General features: G+C 47.6%; 1 protein-coding gene across 3 annotated transcripts in view; it reads right to left on the reverse strand.

The window, feature by feature from the left end:
- The window catches only part of SMARCA2 (SWI/SNF related, matrix associated, actin dependent regulator of chromatin, subfamily a, member 2), a 191,004-nt gene that overhangs the window by 25,588 nt on the left and 146,558 nt on the right, over positions 1–18,858 (reverse strand). For 2 of the 3 annotated variants that reach the window (XM_006881321.1, XM_006881320.1), the window contains exon 27: positions 8,088–8,305. In XM_006881321.1, the coding sequence (XP_006881383.1) occupies positions 8,088–8,305 (218 nt within the window). Of the gene's footprint in view, positions 1–8,087; positions 8,306–10,218; positions 10,315–18,858 lie in introns of those variants that run through there. The other variant, XM_006881322.1, reaches the window with a different exon arrangement.

Raw genomic sequence — 18,858 nt, forward strand, 5'->3', positions numbered from 1 at the left:
AGCACATCCTCAGAGAGGTGCTGTAATATTCTCCTGGCCTGACTGTGGGGTGAACACAATCACCAGTTAACGAGAACCGATTTTGCTGATGTGAGAGGCTATCGCGTGGGCCTGACCCTACACACACCAGATGGGGACCCTGGCTCCATACACCCAAGATAATGTCTTTGTACCCTCACAGGAAAAGCCCACCAAAGGATGGTGCAAACAATTCAAGGTCTGGCTATTAGCCGAAAGGTTGGTGGTTCAAACCCACAAAGAGGTGCCTTGTTAGAAAGTCCTGGTGACTTCTAAGAGCCACTGAGCACATCACGGAGGGCACCTCTATTTTGTAACTGCTTCACATGTCCAGCTCAGAGTTGAGCCCAGGCCCAGCCAGGCCCTTTGCCAGTAACAGGGCTCGTCTCTGTGGGCCACAGCAGCTGTAGCTCACATCTGTCTTCAAGTATAACTGGCAGGGACGGAAGAGGGACTAAACCACACTCATATCCTCTGTCCAGATTGTTCAAGCCAGAGAGCAGTGCCCGGACCTGAGAAACGAGGCCCGGTACACACTGAACCACAGCTCCCAACAGCCATGCTGTTAGGACGAGCAGACCACGCTGCTGCCCAAGTTCAAGTGTCCAGCAGCAGACTAACTGCATTCCCAAAGAGTGGGCCATCCACCCTGCTAACAACGTCTGTGAGTTTGGAGAACAGAACCACAATCGGAAGGCTTGAGACAGGCAAGCGTGCCCATGTCAAGACGTGAGTGCAATGCTTGGTGCTGACCCTCTGTCGAGGTCAAGAAGAATTGCTTAGATGCCACAGGGTTATTCAGAAGAGATTAGAACATTGCTAAGTGCCAGCCAGGTGGGCACCAGTTAAATGCTTGGCTGCGAACTGAAAGGTTCTTGATTTGAGGGAGAAAGAAGAGGTGGGCTGCTTCTGTAAAGGTGACGGCCTTGGAAACCCGATGGGGCAGGTCTGCTCGCCCCACGGGGTAAATCTAAGTCAGAATCACTTGATGGCTTTGGCTGGGGGTGTCTGTAAGGGAGCTGTAGAGATACTTCTTGGAAAAAGGGAAAGCAGAGTGGTCCTTGGAGGCAGGGAGGACAACGCTTCAATTCTTGTAATTCGGGGATGTTCCTTGGAGAGGGCTACCATGCTAGGAAAGGTCAGAGGAAGACCCTCAACGAGCTGGACTGACACAGTGATGGCGGCAGTGGGCTCAGATGTGTCAGAGCTGATGAGGACGGACAGGACAGGTCAGGGTTCAGGTCCATTGTTCACAGGGTCACTCTGAGTTGTACTAGAAAGAACCTAACAACAACAACAACAACAGCGGCACAATGATTAAGCAAAGCACACTACTAGCTGAGAAGTCAGCAGTCTGAACCCACCAGTCACTCCACAGGAGAACGAGGTGGCAGCCAGCTTCCAGAAGATGACAACCTCGGAGGTTCTAGGGAGCAGTTCTACTCCTGGCCTGGAGGACTGGCATGGATCAAAGAAGACTGGACAAGACAGCGAGTCCTCCCTTGTCAGTTCGCTAAGAGGGTCTCTAAGGAAAAGCCGTGAGCAGCTCAGCTCACTGTACTCTATTTGGCACGAGAGATCACAGTCACATTGAAGCCGGGCTCCAGTTTGCTTGAAGGGACAGAGGTGTGCACGTGTCTGTGTGTGCGTGTGCACGTGTCTGTGTCTGTGTGTGCATGCATGTGGACATATGTGCTAGGCTGTCCAACAAAGTCACAAAAACAGAGAAACGGGGGTTAACCCTGGGTCAGAGTTTCCTGAAAAAGTCAGCACATTCGTGAATTCCTTGGAGAGAGGTTTGGCCTCCAGAAGAGCCAGCTGTGGTCCAGTCCAGCCGGGACCCAGAGGTCCTCCAGAGCAGAGCTGCCCACCGGGCTCCCAGGGCTGTGAGCCCCACGGAAAAGACTGCCTCATTCTCCAGAGGACCAGTGGGTGGGTTCACGCTGTCCCCCTTTAAACCAGCAGCCCAAAGCTAATCCACTGTGCCACCAGGGCTCCCTGGGGTGCAGAATTCTCTCCCAATGCCCTTCACAGCCAGGAAGCGCCTTAGAAGGAAGGATAGTAGGATTTCCTCTCACTTATTTGGAGGTCCAGCTCCTGAAGGACCCCCCCTGCTTGGTAAAGTAGACAGTCAGGGAGAAGAGGGAGATTCTCAAGGAGAGGGATGGACGCAGTGGCTGCGGCCATGGACATGACAGTGGCTACAGTTCACTGTAACCACGTCAACACCACCCCGTGTGTGTCAGACCAGGACAAGGCTCCACCGGGGTTTCCCCCTGCCCTTTCGGAAGCAGGCCATCCAGTCCCGATTTTAAACGTGGACCTGAAACGCTCATGCACTTCTCAACAACGTGCGAACGACGGATTGGGGACGACGCATGTCCCTTCCAACACTGGGAAGCTCACTCCTTCCTCCAAGTAACCAGAAAGCATTTCTCTGGGCCTGGACTAGCCCCTCCAGACCCTGCCCTTCCTGGCCATCTTCACCTGTACCCCGTCCTTAAACACTGGGGCACAAATGTCAACTAGGAAGATTTCTCTTCTCAAAATCCTAGCACTCCATGTTAAAAAAAACCCCAACAAACCCTCACTAAACAACAGAGTTAAGTAATAATACAAACTGGGAATATGAGTTTTATAAATCCTCAAACTGAAAAGAAAGCATACGTCCTAAGTCACAACAAAGCATTCTAATGCTCTTGATATTATAAAAAGTTTTCTGGTTGGGGAAATAGAATGGAGGAGACAGTAATGATGGGTCAGTTATTAGCTCTAATAGCAGCGTCTGCTGGGCGGTTTTATGTTGGCAAATCACTCAAAACGATGCCTTTTGGGTCATGTTTTAAAAGTAGCCTCTGTTTTAGAAATGGAGATGCAGCTCCAAATATGAAAGCAATAAATAGACACTGAAATCATCCCAGCTCTTCATAAAAATACAAAGCTACATCTGTCCCCAAATCCTGCTAGAACTTAAAAAAACCCCAAAACCCCCCGTCTCATGAGAGCTAATTAATTCTTCTTATATACCAGTTAAATATAGACGTCAGCTCTGATTTAATCCACACAGAGCTACCTGTCAGAGCCCTTCTGATGGGTGGCTGAGGACAGGTGTTATCTCTAGAACAGGTAGTGGAGTTTCCAAAGGAACAACAGTCTTGAATGGTGCAAAACCATCTCTGCACAGGGGAGGGCTGTGTCTGCTGGTTGTGGGTTTTGTAAACGCAACCCAAAATGTGACACTGTCGCCAATTAAGGCTTTCCTAATTTGAGCACTTTCTTACTTGAGCTCCAAATTGGTAAAGAGAAATACAAAATATAAATAAGTTCTTCCTAAGGACTACCAACACAGGCTACCCAGGAAGCATCAACTGCGCACAAAACCAGGAAACTTTTCAAGATGAGAATAAAAATCAAGGAGTGGAGGGGGTGGGGCGAGATCCACACGCAGGCATTTCAGTACAGGAAGCTGTGCATCCAGGTTGTGGGTCCACCAGCAATTCTGCGGGCAGCCTCTTCTGAATGAGCTGGCATCAACTCGATGGTACAACTAGGGGGCTCTCTGGCATCGTACAGTTTGAGCTGTGCTGTCAACTGAGGGGTTAGTGGTTCGAATCCAGCAGCCGCTCCTGGGGAGACAGATGGGCAGGTGGTCTCCTCTGCTAACAATTACCGTGATTCTCCAGGACAGAGTGGCACTGCCCACAGCACTGCCCGGAGGGCTTCTCTGACTGCCATCTTTAGAGGAGTACATCGTCAAGTCTCGCCTCTGCAGCTCTGGTGGTACAGTCTGAGGTGAGTCCACTGCTAATCCAAATTTATCCGAGCGTCAGCAGCGTTTACAGTCCACCAGGCGCTTCCCCACAGGAGGGCAGCTCTTTCCTCCCGTGAGGATTTAGGAAACTCAATGGAGGGTCACTACGAGTTGAAACTGGTCGAGTTTGAGTTTTTGTTCTTTTTTATCTTTGGTCCCAGTTTCTAAGCAAATAAAACCACAGACCTCTTGGTTTGCTTACCCAAAGCACTACCAAGATTCGTATGTTGTGAGCCACTGAGTTGGAACCGACTCACAGCTGACCCTCCAGAGGGTTTTCAGAGGCTGTGAGTGTCACAGGAAACTGGTGAGGCAGATGGTGGGTTCAAAGCACAAGCCTTTGGGACCGCAGCGCAGCTTCTTACCACTAGGCCACCAGCGCTCCCTGAAGACTTCTTAGTATCGTTTAAAAATCAAACAAAAAACACAAAAAGAAAGCACAAAAACTCCAAAACGCAAACAGCATTGTACAGCTGATTCTGACAGTCACCCTACGGCACAGAGCAGGGGGTGAGGCTGCCAACCTTTGTGGAAGCCACAGCCAGCTCTTCCTCCCACAGGGCTGCTCGTGGGTTCAAACCACCGACGTCTCGGTTAGCAGCCACGCGCTAACCCACTGCTCTACCACGGCTGCTTAGGCTGCTGAGATGGAAGGGACCTATTGCAGATCTTCCGGCGGATTTTCAGAGGCCGTGAGCTGCACAAGAGGAGACTGCCCATTTATCCACGTGAAGTAGCTGGCTGGTGGACTTGAACTTCCTGTCTTCAAGATGGCAGTGCAATTTCTTACCGCTAGGCCACCACAGCTCCCAAAGCTACTCAAACTATGGTTGAAAAAGACCCAAATAAGACAACAAACCCAGTGGAGTCAATGCCAACTCCAGAGACGCTCTACTGGGCTTCTGGGGACGACCACCTTTAAGGGAGAAGACTGCATCTCTCTTCCTTGCTGAGAGTGGACTTGAACTGCTCTCCTTTCAGTGAGGACTGTAATGCAAAACACACTGCTCCTTACCCTATGGTCATTGTTGTTGTTGTTGATAGTCAAGCACGACTCACAGCGACCCTGTGAACAAAAGGCCTGAAAGCCCCTCTACAACCATCATCATTTATCAAAGTTCATAGAGTTTCCAGAGGCATGTTGTTTAGGAAGTGGATGCCACTCCTGCTTCCAAACCTGTCATAGTATCTTACTGTTTTTATGTGCCATTGAGTCGCTTGTGATGTATAGAGACCCTACGTACAGCAGCTCTGAACCCTTCTGTGTCCTGAGCGCTCAATCTCACTAACTCCGGCGGCCTCAGACTTTCTACATGTTTGGACAATGTCTAGGAAAGAGGCCAGTCCACAGCCAAGTGGACCAGGAGGAGGGAAGCCCAGGGGGACCTATGGAGCCAGCAGGTCATACAGGTGAGCCCTGTGTACAAAGCACCTGCCATTCATGTGGGAGGAATGATGGCAATGGCCCGCCTAGGGCCTGACAGCCCATGGACACAGGTCGCTCTGTCCCCACTGACTGCTACCTGAGAGAGAGGTAGGCAGAAAACCCTGCCAGGATTTTAGGCTGTTTTGTTAGAAAAGGTAAAGTTTCACCATAGGATATTTAAGGGAAGAAAATAGTAGAATTTTACAAAACTCTCCATTTTTACTTGTTGGGTTTTTTTTTGTGTTAAATCACATGACCTCAAATACAAGAGTGTGTGGACAGCAGGATGTCCACTAATGGGCAGCCTCTTTTCCACTATGACATGAAGCCACAGACATCACCTTAGAAGAAAAGGTGTGACTTTTTAGCTCCATGGGACTTTCTGGGCCTTTCTTGGTGCTCCCACTGGCCCAGCATGACCTGAACAGGACGCCCACCACCCATCAGGAGCCCTGAGGCTGAGGTACATGCAAAGTGATACTATCTGCTGAGGAAAGCATTTCTCGACACCAGGGACTGACCAAATAAGGCGTAATCGCTCGGGCTACGGACTTCCTGGAAACCATGGATGCGTGCCAGGGGGGCTGGGGGACAGGCAAGGAGGCGGTCAGGGAGTTATCGACTCTGCCTGACAAAGACACACTCACGTTCAGGGGCACAGAACGGCTTCCTGGTGGAATTTTTCCTGCCCAGATCCCCATTCTGTATTTCAGGGCTGTCCTTGAAGGGCACCCTGGAATTCTTCAAGGGAAGGCCAGCCCTTGGCAAGGAGGGACACCCAGAGCAACAGGGAGCCTGGTTCCCAAGCCGTCGGGCTGACCAGGAGGGCCAAGAGGAGGGAGTTCACACCCCACTTGTACCTTCTCTGCATACTGCTTGCTGATCCCACAACAAACCGCGATGGGGAAAGCGTATTGCTTTTAATCCTAGCCAACCTGTAGGCGGAGGCTTGCTTTCAGATAGAAACTCTTAACTCCCTCATTGTCCTTGAGCTGGAATTGACTCAGCGTCCACCCTCCACTGGGTTTTCGACACTGTAAATCACACAGGAGGAGACTGCCCATCTTTTGCTCTCACAGACTCTGCTGGACCCAATTCCCTGTGGACTGTGTCACCAGAGGGCCATATTCTGAAGCCACAACGAGACTGCAGTTACCACCTAGTGGTATTAGACACCTGGACAAAATCCAGACACTCAACCCACTGCCATCAAGGGATTCTCAGCCCAGTGACCTGGGGACAGAGCAGAGCTGTCACTCAGGGTTTCCAAGACTATGAATCTTTACAAGAGCAGATTGCCTCTCTAAACGCCCTCGGAGCAGCTAGCTGGTGGACTCGAACTGCTGACTCTGCCAATTGCAGCCCAGTTCTCTGACCACTGCACCACCAGGTATCCCCTAAGGGTAGACAGGCAAACGTTTCTGGTGACAAGAAACTGAAGGATGCCACCATAGATCCCAGTTGTTGTTGTTAAGTGCTGTCAAGACTCTCATAACGACCCTATGAACAAAAGTCCTCGACACTTGCGTGACTTTCGTCCTTTCTCCAGGTTCATAGAGTTTCCGGAGGCAAGCCATTTCGTAAGCGGGTGCCACTCCTGCTTCCAGGCTTGTTTTAATCGGGGAGCTCCACCAAACACTGTCCACCATGGGTAACCATTATCACATTTGACACATCAGGGTCACAGTGTTCAGCTTCACAGCGACCACAAGGTACCTCTGTATGGCAACCCAGAGGAAAAAAAAAATAGAAAGAAAATATACCTCTGTGTATAGAATACAGAGAAAGAAAATATTTCAGTGTGTCTCCTGTAATTTTTTATTTTTTTTTTTCTACAGGGAGACAGGTTGAGATCTTCAAGTGAAAACTTTATCACTTGGGAAGTAGAAATCAAACCCAGTAACCCCAGTGTCGTTCCTTTCTTCCACTGCACGGGCCCGGCCAACCCCGAGGCATCAGCCCTGGTTTTCAAACCACTGCCTCGTGTTTAAAATCATTTCAGGAGCACAGCCAGTAGTAGAGTCTGTCAACATCCACAAAGAGAAGACACTGGGCCGTGGAGTCAGTTTGGCCTCTTGCTGACCCAGGAGGCAGAGGACCTCCGTCTCACAGGGTTTGCGAGGCTGCCATCTTTACAGGAGGTACCCAGATCTTTCTACCACAGAGCCCCTGGGGGGACTTAAACCACTAACCCCTCAGCAGCCAAGGGGTCCATGACAATAAAGGGGAACCCACTGAATTCTCAAGCTACAGAGTACAGCTCAGACAGTTCTCAGAAACCAAGAGCTTGGGGAAAGAAAGAGCTAACAGTATTTTCAAGGAAGCATCTGTTTGGTTTTAAATAGAGCCTTAATGTGAAATATCTACCATAATCTACTAGGGATTTGGGTTTTTTTCTTTCCAACAACCAATTTTTTCTTAATTTTTTTTTCCTTCAAAAAATGCGACTCTGTCCTACTTTCCTCCCCACAAATGAAGGTTATTTCAGGGGTCCTTAACAATTTGTCTCCAGTCTAGGTTTTTAAAAAGACATTGCGTCAGCTCAGACCTCCACTTGCAAGCATCTCACACCCTCCTGGACGGGCCGTTACCACACAGGGCAAAGACAGCCATCTTGAATGGGGTACAGTTACCCAAACACCTCTGCAGAGACCTGAGGGCCGCAAAGTCAGGACCACCTCACAGGTCTGCTGGCTAATGGTCACTCTCTGGGCCCTCGTGGCAATGAGCCATCAGGGTGGACGCAGAGACCACCTCACAGGTCTGCTGGCTAAGCTCACCCTCTGGGTCCTAGCAGCAATGAGCTATCAGGGTGGACGCAGAGGCACGTACCTGTCTTTGTAGTTGATCACCGTGTCTATGATCGCGTTCATCTGCTTTGTAAGTTTGGGGGGATTGGGTGACAGTTTCTCAGCCGGAGGGCGGCCTCGCCTCTTCTTAGCTTTTTCCACGTCCTCTTTTGCGGGATCCTTATCCACATTTCTTCGTCTTTTCCGCTTCTTAAGCCGCACTTCCTCTTCCATTTCTTCCAAATTGCCGTCTTCGATGGCCTGTTTGTAGGGAATGAAGAGGGAGAAGGTTCAAGATAACAACAGTGGAAATAATCAAGATTAAAAACAACAACAACAACAACAAACAACAGTTTGAATGACCTGGGCTAACATGACACACATTAACCACCCAAATTAAAAAAAAAAAATCCCAACAACCCCAAATCATTCCCAAAGGAAAACAGTCATCCGTAAAGAAGAAAATGAAGGCAGCTACCATATTGAATAGATGCATTTTTTTAACCCCAAGCTGTTAAAGAGCAAAACCCCTTAAAGGCCTGAGACAAGAGGCAGGACAGGACAGGACAGGAAAAGATCTATCCAGCCACAGCCATGAATGTGAAAACAAACCCAGGGGAATCTGAGCTCAACCTTAAGTAAAGGACCTGGATGTCTCATTAACGTAAGAATGGAGAGGAAGGTAAATGATGATAATAATTTAAAAAATCCAGAGAACAAGAGGGGGGGAGTGGCTGAAGAAAAGAATTTCCCTAGGAACAGATCCTTACCATAACACAGGCTTCAACCTCTTCTTCTCTGAGGTTTTACATCAATTTACTTATGATCCACAACATAAATCAAAATGCCATCTAGATTTCGTGCTAACGTAGCAATTAGGGAAAAAAACACACCAAAAAAAAAAAAGAACAGAGAAATACACAAAGCCACATTCCTGAGTAAACACACTTTAAGCCTCACTTAAACACACATACACACACATAGGAACAACACACACTTTTTTCTTACCCCCAATTACCTGCAAACGCTTGCTTTAAACCAGAGCCAGCGGCACTAATGCAGTGATAATAAAATAGCTATAAAAACAACCAAGTAGAAAAGGGATCTATTCACAAAGGACTCCAAGGTCCATGTGACAGACCCAGAAGTTTAAACTTTTTTTTTTTTGCGTTTTCTTTTCCTGGTACATCTCAAAACTTAAGAAAAGGGAATGGAAGGGGATAAAGAAAAATGTAAAAAAAAATAAAAGAAAGAATTTCTCATCATGGAAAAGAGATGTTTAAAAAAAAATCTTGCAATTGCATTTTAACATGGCTTTTGCGCCCCCCCCCCAAACAAATAACTGAAGTAGTTTTTCCACTCCCCCTGCCTCCTCAATACTGCCTCCCGTATGCAAATGCTAATCAATCCTTTTTCTGGAAGCTGAGAGCGTTCTAATCATAAAGCAATTACCTTCATTTCTCCACAGCACCAAACATGGCTAATATTTATGATCATGTGAGTCTAACAATCAATATAAAGAGTGATTACAGCTCAAACATAATTCGTTTCACTTGTGTACAATGCTTCCTGGAGAAAAAAAAATGCAAGCCAAGGGCTGGTGAAGGCGACCTGGTACCCAGCAGACCGACCTGGCGTGTTCAGAAACGCCAGTGGGAGTAAAAGGAGTAATAATAATAATAAGCTGCTCCTCTGCATTCCCTAGTGCAACACGAATCCAGACAGCATCTTCAGGGGCAGCCTCTGCCTAGGCCGTAATAATCAAAAGACAATTTCCATCACCATTCCCGGGTTCAGAGAAGCACCAAGGAGGAGAGAGAGGGGGAGAGAGGAGTTAGGAGGGGAAAAAAGAGAGAGGAGGAAAAACCAGAAAATGCAAAAGGAAAAAAAGAGAGAGAGAGAGATGCCCACATTATTTCATTAATATTCATCTGCCTTAAAAAGCAGGCCACCCTCTTCATAGCTAAACCCACTGCAGCTGGGTGACGATAGAACAAGCCACAGCTCAGAGGCACCACATAACAACAGCCCAGCCTGGCAACGGTTAAACGTCTTCAGCACCCGGCTTGCACACCGAACCCCGGCAGAGCCCCGACTTTTGACGTGTTACCTACACATGCCTGAGCTGTACTTTCTGGTGAATCTTCAAGACAGCAATGAAAAAAGATATTTACCTTACCACTATCAGCAGGCCGGCTGCTATCGGAAATCACTGTTAGTGGGGATAAAATTAACAAACCAGCAAAGCAACGAGCTGCTAGTCTCTTCATCAGCTGATCAGGAAAAAAAAGAGAGCTAGGGAAAGGCTATGTTTTCATGTACAAGTAATTTTATTTTACTGAAAATTTAATACTGAACGGATTGTGGATACTCAAATCTGCTGTTTCATTCTACCGACAAGGCCCCAAAGCCTTCCTCCTCCAGCCCGTTATAATATTGACAACTACTTATCATATTTTTTTCCCCTCTTATTATTCCAGGCAGCAGATTTAAGCGATTTCCCCCCCACCCTATTTTTTTTTTCTTAAAAAAAAAAAGCTTAGGTGGTTTCGGAATCTGGCTCACATTTTAATAATTAAGCCAATGAGAATGCCAATTAATATTCAAATTGCTTTTCAAAAATTAAAACAAGGTACGCTTATTTCCACCACCCCTTCCCTCTCGGTGGGACTGTAAACGTCATTTTCGTGCCTTTTGAAAAACAAGACTGCATGGCTTGGGAGCAGTCGGAAATGATCAGGAGAGAAAAAGGACTCTTCCCCTCCCTCCTCTATGCATTGCAAATGGAAGCAGAGGCTGAGGCGGTCGGGCTATTTCCATTCGACATGCTCGACTTTTCTGTTGGCAATCCCCAACCACTGTGACACTTATTTCTAGTTTCCTGCTGTAAAAAGGGAGGGGGAAAAATTCTCATTGTTGTTCTTTTTTCAGCGAGGATACATGGAGGAGGGGGGAGCTGTGGGAAAGGGTACTTCTTTCATCCACCCCTCCTCCCCTAATTTTGCAAAAAAAGAACAAAAGCCTCACTTCCTCGATTTTTTGGACTGCTCTCTCTCGCAATCTGGGGGCAGCAAAGGAACGAAAAGCAAATTGCAAACAGAAGTGCGGGCGGGATTTTTATTACAACGGCTGGCCCCTGCACATTCCGGATAAATAATTTGTAGGACTAGGAAGGGCCGGGGAAGCAGGCAAAGTCCTGCCCACTCCACCCGGAGGTGAAGCTTTTATGCAGGAATGCAGAGCCATAAACACCCTACTTCCCCCCTGAGACCCCAAGCCCTCACAGCCCGGGAGTTCTTAAGGGTCTTTTTCTAATGGAAATCAGCCCACTTAATATCGCCCAGTGCTTCCTACTTGGAGGAGAGAGCACCCTTACTCCTGTCGGGAAGTAAAATCATTCATGGATATTTTAAACTGCTCTTTTCTTTTTTAAAAAAAAAAAAAAAAAAGGAAAAGATTTTTTTTTCTTCTCCCAAACTGGCTGAACTGATCGCTCAGTACTAGGATGAAGGGAGTAGGGGGTGGGGGGCAGAGAATTAAAAAAAATTTTTTTTAAACTTGCTACACACAATGCTAAAAAGTCCTACCCCCGAAAAAGAATTCCCTTCCAAACCTTTTACCAGCACAATAATGCAATAAATCACAGACGCAAACCCCCAGCTTCCGACTGGTGATGTGTTGCGTAAAAGTGCAGCCCTAATTCAACACACAGACGGCTCCCATGCCGAACCGCCTGGAGACTTAATGAAGTGAATCAGGAGGAAGTGGGGGGAGAAAAAAAGTGTACAAATAAGGCATTAACGCTTTCCTGCCCGACCAGACACCAAACCCCGAGCCACAACTAGCGGGAAGTTTGGGGAACCACCTCTTTCCTTAAAGGCACACGGCACCCACTTGGCTCCGGACTCCAGCGCAAAAGCCCAGATGCTGAGCCCAGGCACGGCCAAGTTCAAAGAGTTAAGCCTGCTTCGGCTGGCGTGTTTTCCTGAATGGAGCCGGGAATTACGAGTTCCTCCGCTGGGTGGCAACCTTTCCCCCGCCCATTCTTTCTCTTTTCTTTCTTGAAAACCTACATGGTCCAGACCGGGGCAAAAGGACAAGGCATGGACTCTGAGGAAGGCAGAATGCAGCTTGCAAGGCACCTGGCCGGCCCTGGGTTCTGATTGTCCCTCTGGGCCACCCCAAGCACATGCTCTCTTCACGCCCTCATGTCCAGCTGGCACTGTCTTTGGCCTCAGCAAAGGGGTGATAGGATGAGGGACAGGCCACCCCACAGCAGAAAGGTCTTCTGTGTGTTGTTGAGTAAGCAGAGACCCAGTCCCTATATCACCACTGTCTCGGCCTCTTGGCCTGTCCTTTGCCACTCAAGGGGCCCAAGTCCAGCGTGGCTGGCCTCCGGGGGCAAAATAAAGTAACTTAAGGACATTCTAAAGCCCCACAGCTCACAGGAACGTCCTGAGATCTTGTTAGGTGCGGTCACGTTGAAACTGTGGACGTGGACCCGCCGGTGGGTTTTCAGCTGCTGGACATCGCACCCGAGGACGGTGACTATATTTTCCCCAAGGGGCAGCTGGTGGTTTGGAACCACCTGCCTTTGGGCTGGCAGCTCCTTCCCAGCTGATTATGACTCATAGCGACCCTATGACCAACAGAGAGGAAACTTCCCCATGCTGTGCCTTCTACACCATGTCTGGTGAGGAACTGACAACTCAAGCGTGCTGTCACAGGCACTCTGTTGGTCCAACCTGTTGGGGGTCTTCCTCTGTCTCTGAACCTCCAGCTCTCACAGCATGGATTTATTTATTTATTTTTAATTCCCCAAGGACTGGCCCTTCTGGCCAACATGCCCAAAGTAGGTGAGAGGAAGCTTCACCATCCTTGCCTGCAAGGAGCAAGGATCTGACTGGGGAAGTTAGTACTCCCCGGTGCATTCTGAGGCACGCAGGTCGTATCTCTAGGCCCATAGTATGCTCTTTCTCCATTGATGCCCCTTAGGGGCCCTCTTGGGGTTCCAGAAGAGGGCTCTAGGATGCTGCGAGGGGTGGGTGTGGGTTAGAGGCTGAGCACTGAAGGATTCAGAGTAAGACAATCACGTTACACTAGTGTCCCTCATGTGAGAACAAGCAACCCATCACCAAACTTGATCCCAATATTGGGCAGTGACCACAGATCCCAGCCTGGCAAAGTCTATGGGAGGTTGCACTCCACCCCATGGGATCGCTGAGTCCGAATCCATTTGCTCAAAGTGGGTTCTTGTTTATTGTCTGCTCGCTCAGGAGTTCTTGGGTAAAGCATACAGCTGAACGCACTGGACCACTAATCCAGAGGTCAGGGGTTTAAATCTACCTAAAAGCGCCAAGGAACAAAGACTTAGTGACCAACTTCCAAAGTCAGCCACTGAAAACCATAAGAGGCACAGTTCCGGCCCACGTGAGGTGGTTAAGGACGGCATCGGCTTGCACCTGCTGCAAGCCCTGCTGATACCCCAGGACCCCCAAAAGGTGTTAATAACCCCAAACTGCAGTGACAGCAGAACTATCAGCAGCGCGACTGTGTGGGACACATCACACAGGACCACTTTTCTTACAATGAAATTTAAAAAAAAAAAGAACAACCCCAAAACTCAAACTCACTGCCATGGGGCTGGCATTGTCTCACGGCTGACCATCCACTGGGCGCCGAGGCTGTAAATCCCAGCAGGGCCTCCTGGCCCTCTCTCCCCCCACAGGGGCTGCCCTCAGAGAAGCACCACCTTCGGGTGGGTTACCCCCCAAAACAAGCTGCCAGAGGACTTTCAACTCAGCCCCTTTCCAAGGGGTCCCCCAGCAGGAGACTGCCCATCCTTCTCCCTGAAGCTACCCTTAAAACCAAAATCCCACTAAGGAATTGGAAACTGCAGCACTTTCCGATACAGAACTTTGGAACTAAAGCTCTGGACAATGGTAAGGTTTTGAGGGGATCTTTCCCCGAAACATATTATTTTTGCTCCCAAAAGCAATGTGTGCATACCATTCAGATTCCTTAAATATTAAGGGGAAACACCCCAAACGGCTGCAGGCTTGGACATGTTCTCAGCAGCTCGCCCCACAGCACACAGGAAGTGAGGTCCTGCTGGCTGCCCACAGAATTCGAGGCGAGTATCTAGCACGTCCGGTCTTGTCCTGACCAATGACTATAGGTGCTTCTCAAGAACGCCCCCTTCCTCATTCAAAATGCTATTAAGGAAATCTCCACAAGGGAAGAACACACCTGAATATAAACCAAACCCAAACCCATTGCCGTGGGGCCCATTCAGATTTCTAGCAAGCCTTGGGCCAAGGGGACCCACCCCTGGGTTCCCAAGGAGCCAACCATCACAAAGCAGAAGGCCTATCATTCTCCCAAGGAGGGGCCAGAGGGTTCCAACTGCAAATCTTCTGATTAGCAGCCAAATGTTTTAACTTCAGAGCCACCAGGTCTCCTATAACTACATAAAAACCAACACCCCACCACCGGCATCGAGTCCTTTCTAAACTATAGCAATTCTCTGAGCTGTGAAGAGAAGGCAGCCCTCACTGTGCGTAGCTGGGGTCTCTATATATTAAAACAAAACCAAAACCCACCCCCAAAGGATGACTGAAGATGATAGAAATCACGGTGTCCTTTGAATACTGGCAGCAACTAATAAACTACTGTTAGGAGATGCGGGCACAAGACAGAGACCAGGAGCGTAAAGGGAGCTCTGGTGGCTCAGTGCTAAGAATTTTGTTGTTGAAAATATTCACAGCAAAACATAAACCAATTCCACAATTTCTCTGCTGGAAAGTGGTCCCCTTGGTTAGCATGAAGTCACTGTCCTCCAAGACTTTTTATCTAATCTTTCCAGCTGCTCTCGCCTATTCCACATGGACCCCACGGATCATTTTAAAAAGAGCACAATGTGCAAAGGAGACGTTCTTTACTGATTAAGCAAGAAGGGTCAGGAGTGGGGTATTTTTAGTTGATGAGCTGAAGATTATCTTAGTACAATCATCTCAGAGGTTCATCCATCCAGCCTCCATGACTCCAGAAAGTCTGGATTCCAGGAAAGTCTGACAGGCTGTTTTGAGTGATGGGCCTTGTTTGCAAAGAACAGAGACTTCATCCGGGGGACATGTGGGGGACATGCCGCCACAGTGAGACAAAGGAAACCCACTGGTCTCTACTTGCTCCCACTTCATGCGAGCCTCCATCCAGGCTTCCATTGCTGTAAATCTTGATGAGAGGAGACTGTTAAATTTTCCCCCACAGTGCAGCTGATGGATTTGAACCATACACCTTTCAGATAGCACCCCAGCAGATCACACACACTACCAGGGATCCCAATAGCAAGACAGTGTCTGGTTTATCATATGGAGTGATTAAAAGCATTAAACTAAAAATCAAGGCTGGAACGGAAGGGCTAGTACTCTGATTGAATTGGACACTAAGATGACCAATGAGGAGAGAAATAAAAAACCAAATCCACAACCATCGGGACCCACCAGAACTGCCCCACTGGTTTCTGAAGCTACAAATGTTTATAGGAACAGACTGCCGTATCATTCTCCTTCAGAGCGGCTGGTGGGTTTAAACACCTGACCTTCCGGTTAGCAGCCCAATGCTTAATGTACACTGCTTGGTCAATGAGGGCTCCTTTGATAAGAAGGTGAGAAAATAAAAGTCAATCACATGTATTGTAATGAGACCATATACAGCAACGCCCAAGCCACCCCCATGACCAACAAGTTGGATCCCAAAGTGTCCCCAGAGGGCACAGCTGAACTGCCCCATAGTTTGCCAGCCTGTGAATCTTTTTGGAGGCCGTCTGCTCTATCTCTCTATTACCTTGGGGCAACCGGTGCTCTGAACTTCTGACCCCACGCATTGCAGGAGGGAAATGCTGCCAGGTGCCGCTGAGCCAACTATGACTCATAACAACACTGACCACCACATCTGAACTTTGCACCGTCCTGCCCGGCCTCACGATCTGATCTCAGAGGTGCTGGAGCCGTCACTGGGTCAATCCGTCTCCTTGAGGGGCTACTTCTCTTTCTTTGAACCTGCATGGCTCCCAAGATGATGTCTTCTTCCAAGAACGGCTGCTGTTAGGTGCCGCCACGTTGAACACACCCACAGTGACCCTATGAACAAACAGATCTGAACACCCTCCTATCCTGTGCCGTCCTCACAACCTCTGGCATACTTGAGCCCATCGCTGCACTTTGTCCATCCATCTGGTTGAAGGTCTTCCTCTCTTTCAATGTCCCTCCATCTTTCCAAGCACGAGGTACCTCTCCAAGGTCCAACTTCACCCAAAGTATGTAAGATGAAGCTTTATCATCTTTGCCTCCAAGGAGCACTATGGCCGCATTTCTCCAAGGCCTATCTGTTTGTTCTTTTGGAGGTCCATGGGGTATTCAATACTCTTCTCCAACACCACAATTCAAAGGCATCAACTCTTCTTTCATCTTCCTTCATTGTTCAGCTCTTAGATACATAGCAAGTGATTAAAAAGACCATGGGCTGAATCGGGCACACCTTACTCCTCAAATTGACATAATTTCTTCTCAATAATTTGGAGAGGGTCCTGACTGCAGACATTCCCAAGGTAACACGTCTCTTGATCGCCTAACTGCTGGTCCCCATGGTGCAAACTGCAAATCCAAGCAAGAAGAAATCGCTGACAGTTTCAATCTTTCTCCATTTATCAGGATGTTGCCTATCAGTGCAGTGGTGAGCAGCTTTGTTTTCTTGACATTGAGATGCAATCCATATGGAAGGCTGCAATGTTTGATCTTCTGCAGCAAGCGCTTCAAGTTCTCCTCCTTTTAGTAAGCAAGGTTGTGCCAACTGCATCACGTAGGTGGTTGCTGCTGATTGCCATTGAGTCGAGTACAACTCATAGCGACCCTATGAACAAAAGGTCTGAAGCCTTTCTATAACTATTGTCATTTATCAAAGTTCACAGAGGTTCCAGAGGCATGTGGTTTAGGAAGCGGATGTCACTCCTTCCTGAGGCTACATTCTTCTTACACAGTCCAGCTTCCCAAATGATTTGCTCAGCACACAGACTGAATAGGTATGGGGAGAGACTACAGCCCTGATGCACAGCTTTCTTCATTTTAAACCAGGCAGCATCCCTGTGTTCTGTTCGCACAGCAGCCTCTTGGTCTAGGTGTCAGTTTCACGTGCTCACATGAATTGTTCTGGGGTTTCCATTGTTCTCAATGTTAGCCATATGTTACGATGCACAGTCAAACCCCTGTGCACCGTCAATAAAGAACAAATAGACATTATTCTAGTATTCTTTGCTTTCAGTCAGGACACATCTGACATCAGCAATGTACTCTGAGTGCCATGGCCTCATGTAAATCCAGCTTGAGTTTCTGGCAGCTCTCTATGGACTCAGCATTTCGCTTGCATGTGATATTAATGATGTTTTTGAAAATGTACACTTGCTATTGGAAAGTACACTATTCTGTTTCTTGGGAATGAATGAGAACAAGTATGAATCTCTTCCACTCAGTTGACCAGGGCTACAACTGTTAGGTTAAACAGGTCAGTGGCATCCCATCAGTTCCTGGGGCCTTATATTTTGATTTCAGTGCAGCTTGAACTTCTTCCTTTATTACCATTGGCTCTTGGTCATTTGGTACTTCCTGAAATATTTTAGTGCCGATCAATGATTTTTCTGGTGGGGTTTTTTTGACAGTGATTCTGTCTATCTTCATCTTTTTTTGATGCTTTCTGGATCATTCAAGAATTTGCCCAAAGAATCTCTAAGTATTAAAACTTGAGGCTTAAAGTTGTTTTTCAGTTCTTTCTGCTTGAGGAATTCCAAGTGAGTTCTCTCTTTATTTTCCAGTTCCAGCTCTCTGCACACATTGTAATACTTTGTCTTCTTGAGCTGCCCTCTGAAATCTGCTCAGCTCCTTTACTTCAGCATCTCCTCCCCCGGTTTTGCTTTCCTGACGTTCTTCTAACATCCATTTTTGTTTTTTCTTTTTCTTCTGTCTTTGTAGTGACCTTCTGCACTCTTCACAGATGATATCCTTGATGTCGTCCCACAACTCCTCTGGTCTTCTACAACTGGTGTTCAGTGCTTCAAACCTATTCTTAAAGATGATTTTTAAGTTCAGGGAGGATAGACTCAAGACCGTATTTTGGTTTTCATGGACTTGTTTTTATTTTCTTCGACCTAGTTTGAACTTGCATATGAGTAAATGATGGCCTAGTTTGACTGCTGATATTGAGCTTCTCCAGTGATTCCTTCCATAGATGTAATCGATCTGACTCCTATGCAGTCCATCAGATAAGGTCCACATGTAAAGCTGTCATTGGCATTTTTAAAAAGTGCTACTTGCAATGAATAAATCATTGTGCATACAAAACTCGATCATTCTCTTTCCAGCCTCATTTCTGTCATCAAGTGCACACTTCTGACGACCATGGAAGAAAGTCCTAGGAAACAGCTGCCAATTTATCAGCCACTGAAAACTCCATGTGGTCATCAGACCTACTCAGTGGCAACTGGCTGTTTTCATTGTCCACAGGCTGCAACACAAATAGGTAACTAGGCAATAAACCAAAACCCAAAATCCACTACCATCGAGTCAACCTTGACCCCTATCAATCATCCATTGGATCGCCAAGGCTGCATAACTCTGTAAGAGGAGACTGGCCGTCTTTTCCTCATGGAACAGTTGGTAGATCTGAACGTGTGATATTTTTGTTGTTGTTCACTTTTTAAAAAATTAATTTTAATGAAAGTTTACAGACTTATGGTTTCCAGTCATTCATTGTTGCACTTTTCT

Source organism: Elephantulus edwardii, unplaced genomic scaffold (genome assembly GCF_000299155.1).
Source record: "Elephantulus edwardii isolate Elephantulus edwardi_28Jun2011 unplaced genomic scaffold, EleEdw1.0 scaffold00014, whole genome shotgun sequence".
In the NCBI taxonomy this organism is placed as follows: Eukaryota; Metazoa; Chordata; class Mammalia; order Macroscelidea; family Macroscelididae; genus Elephantulus; species Elephantulus edwardii.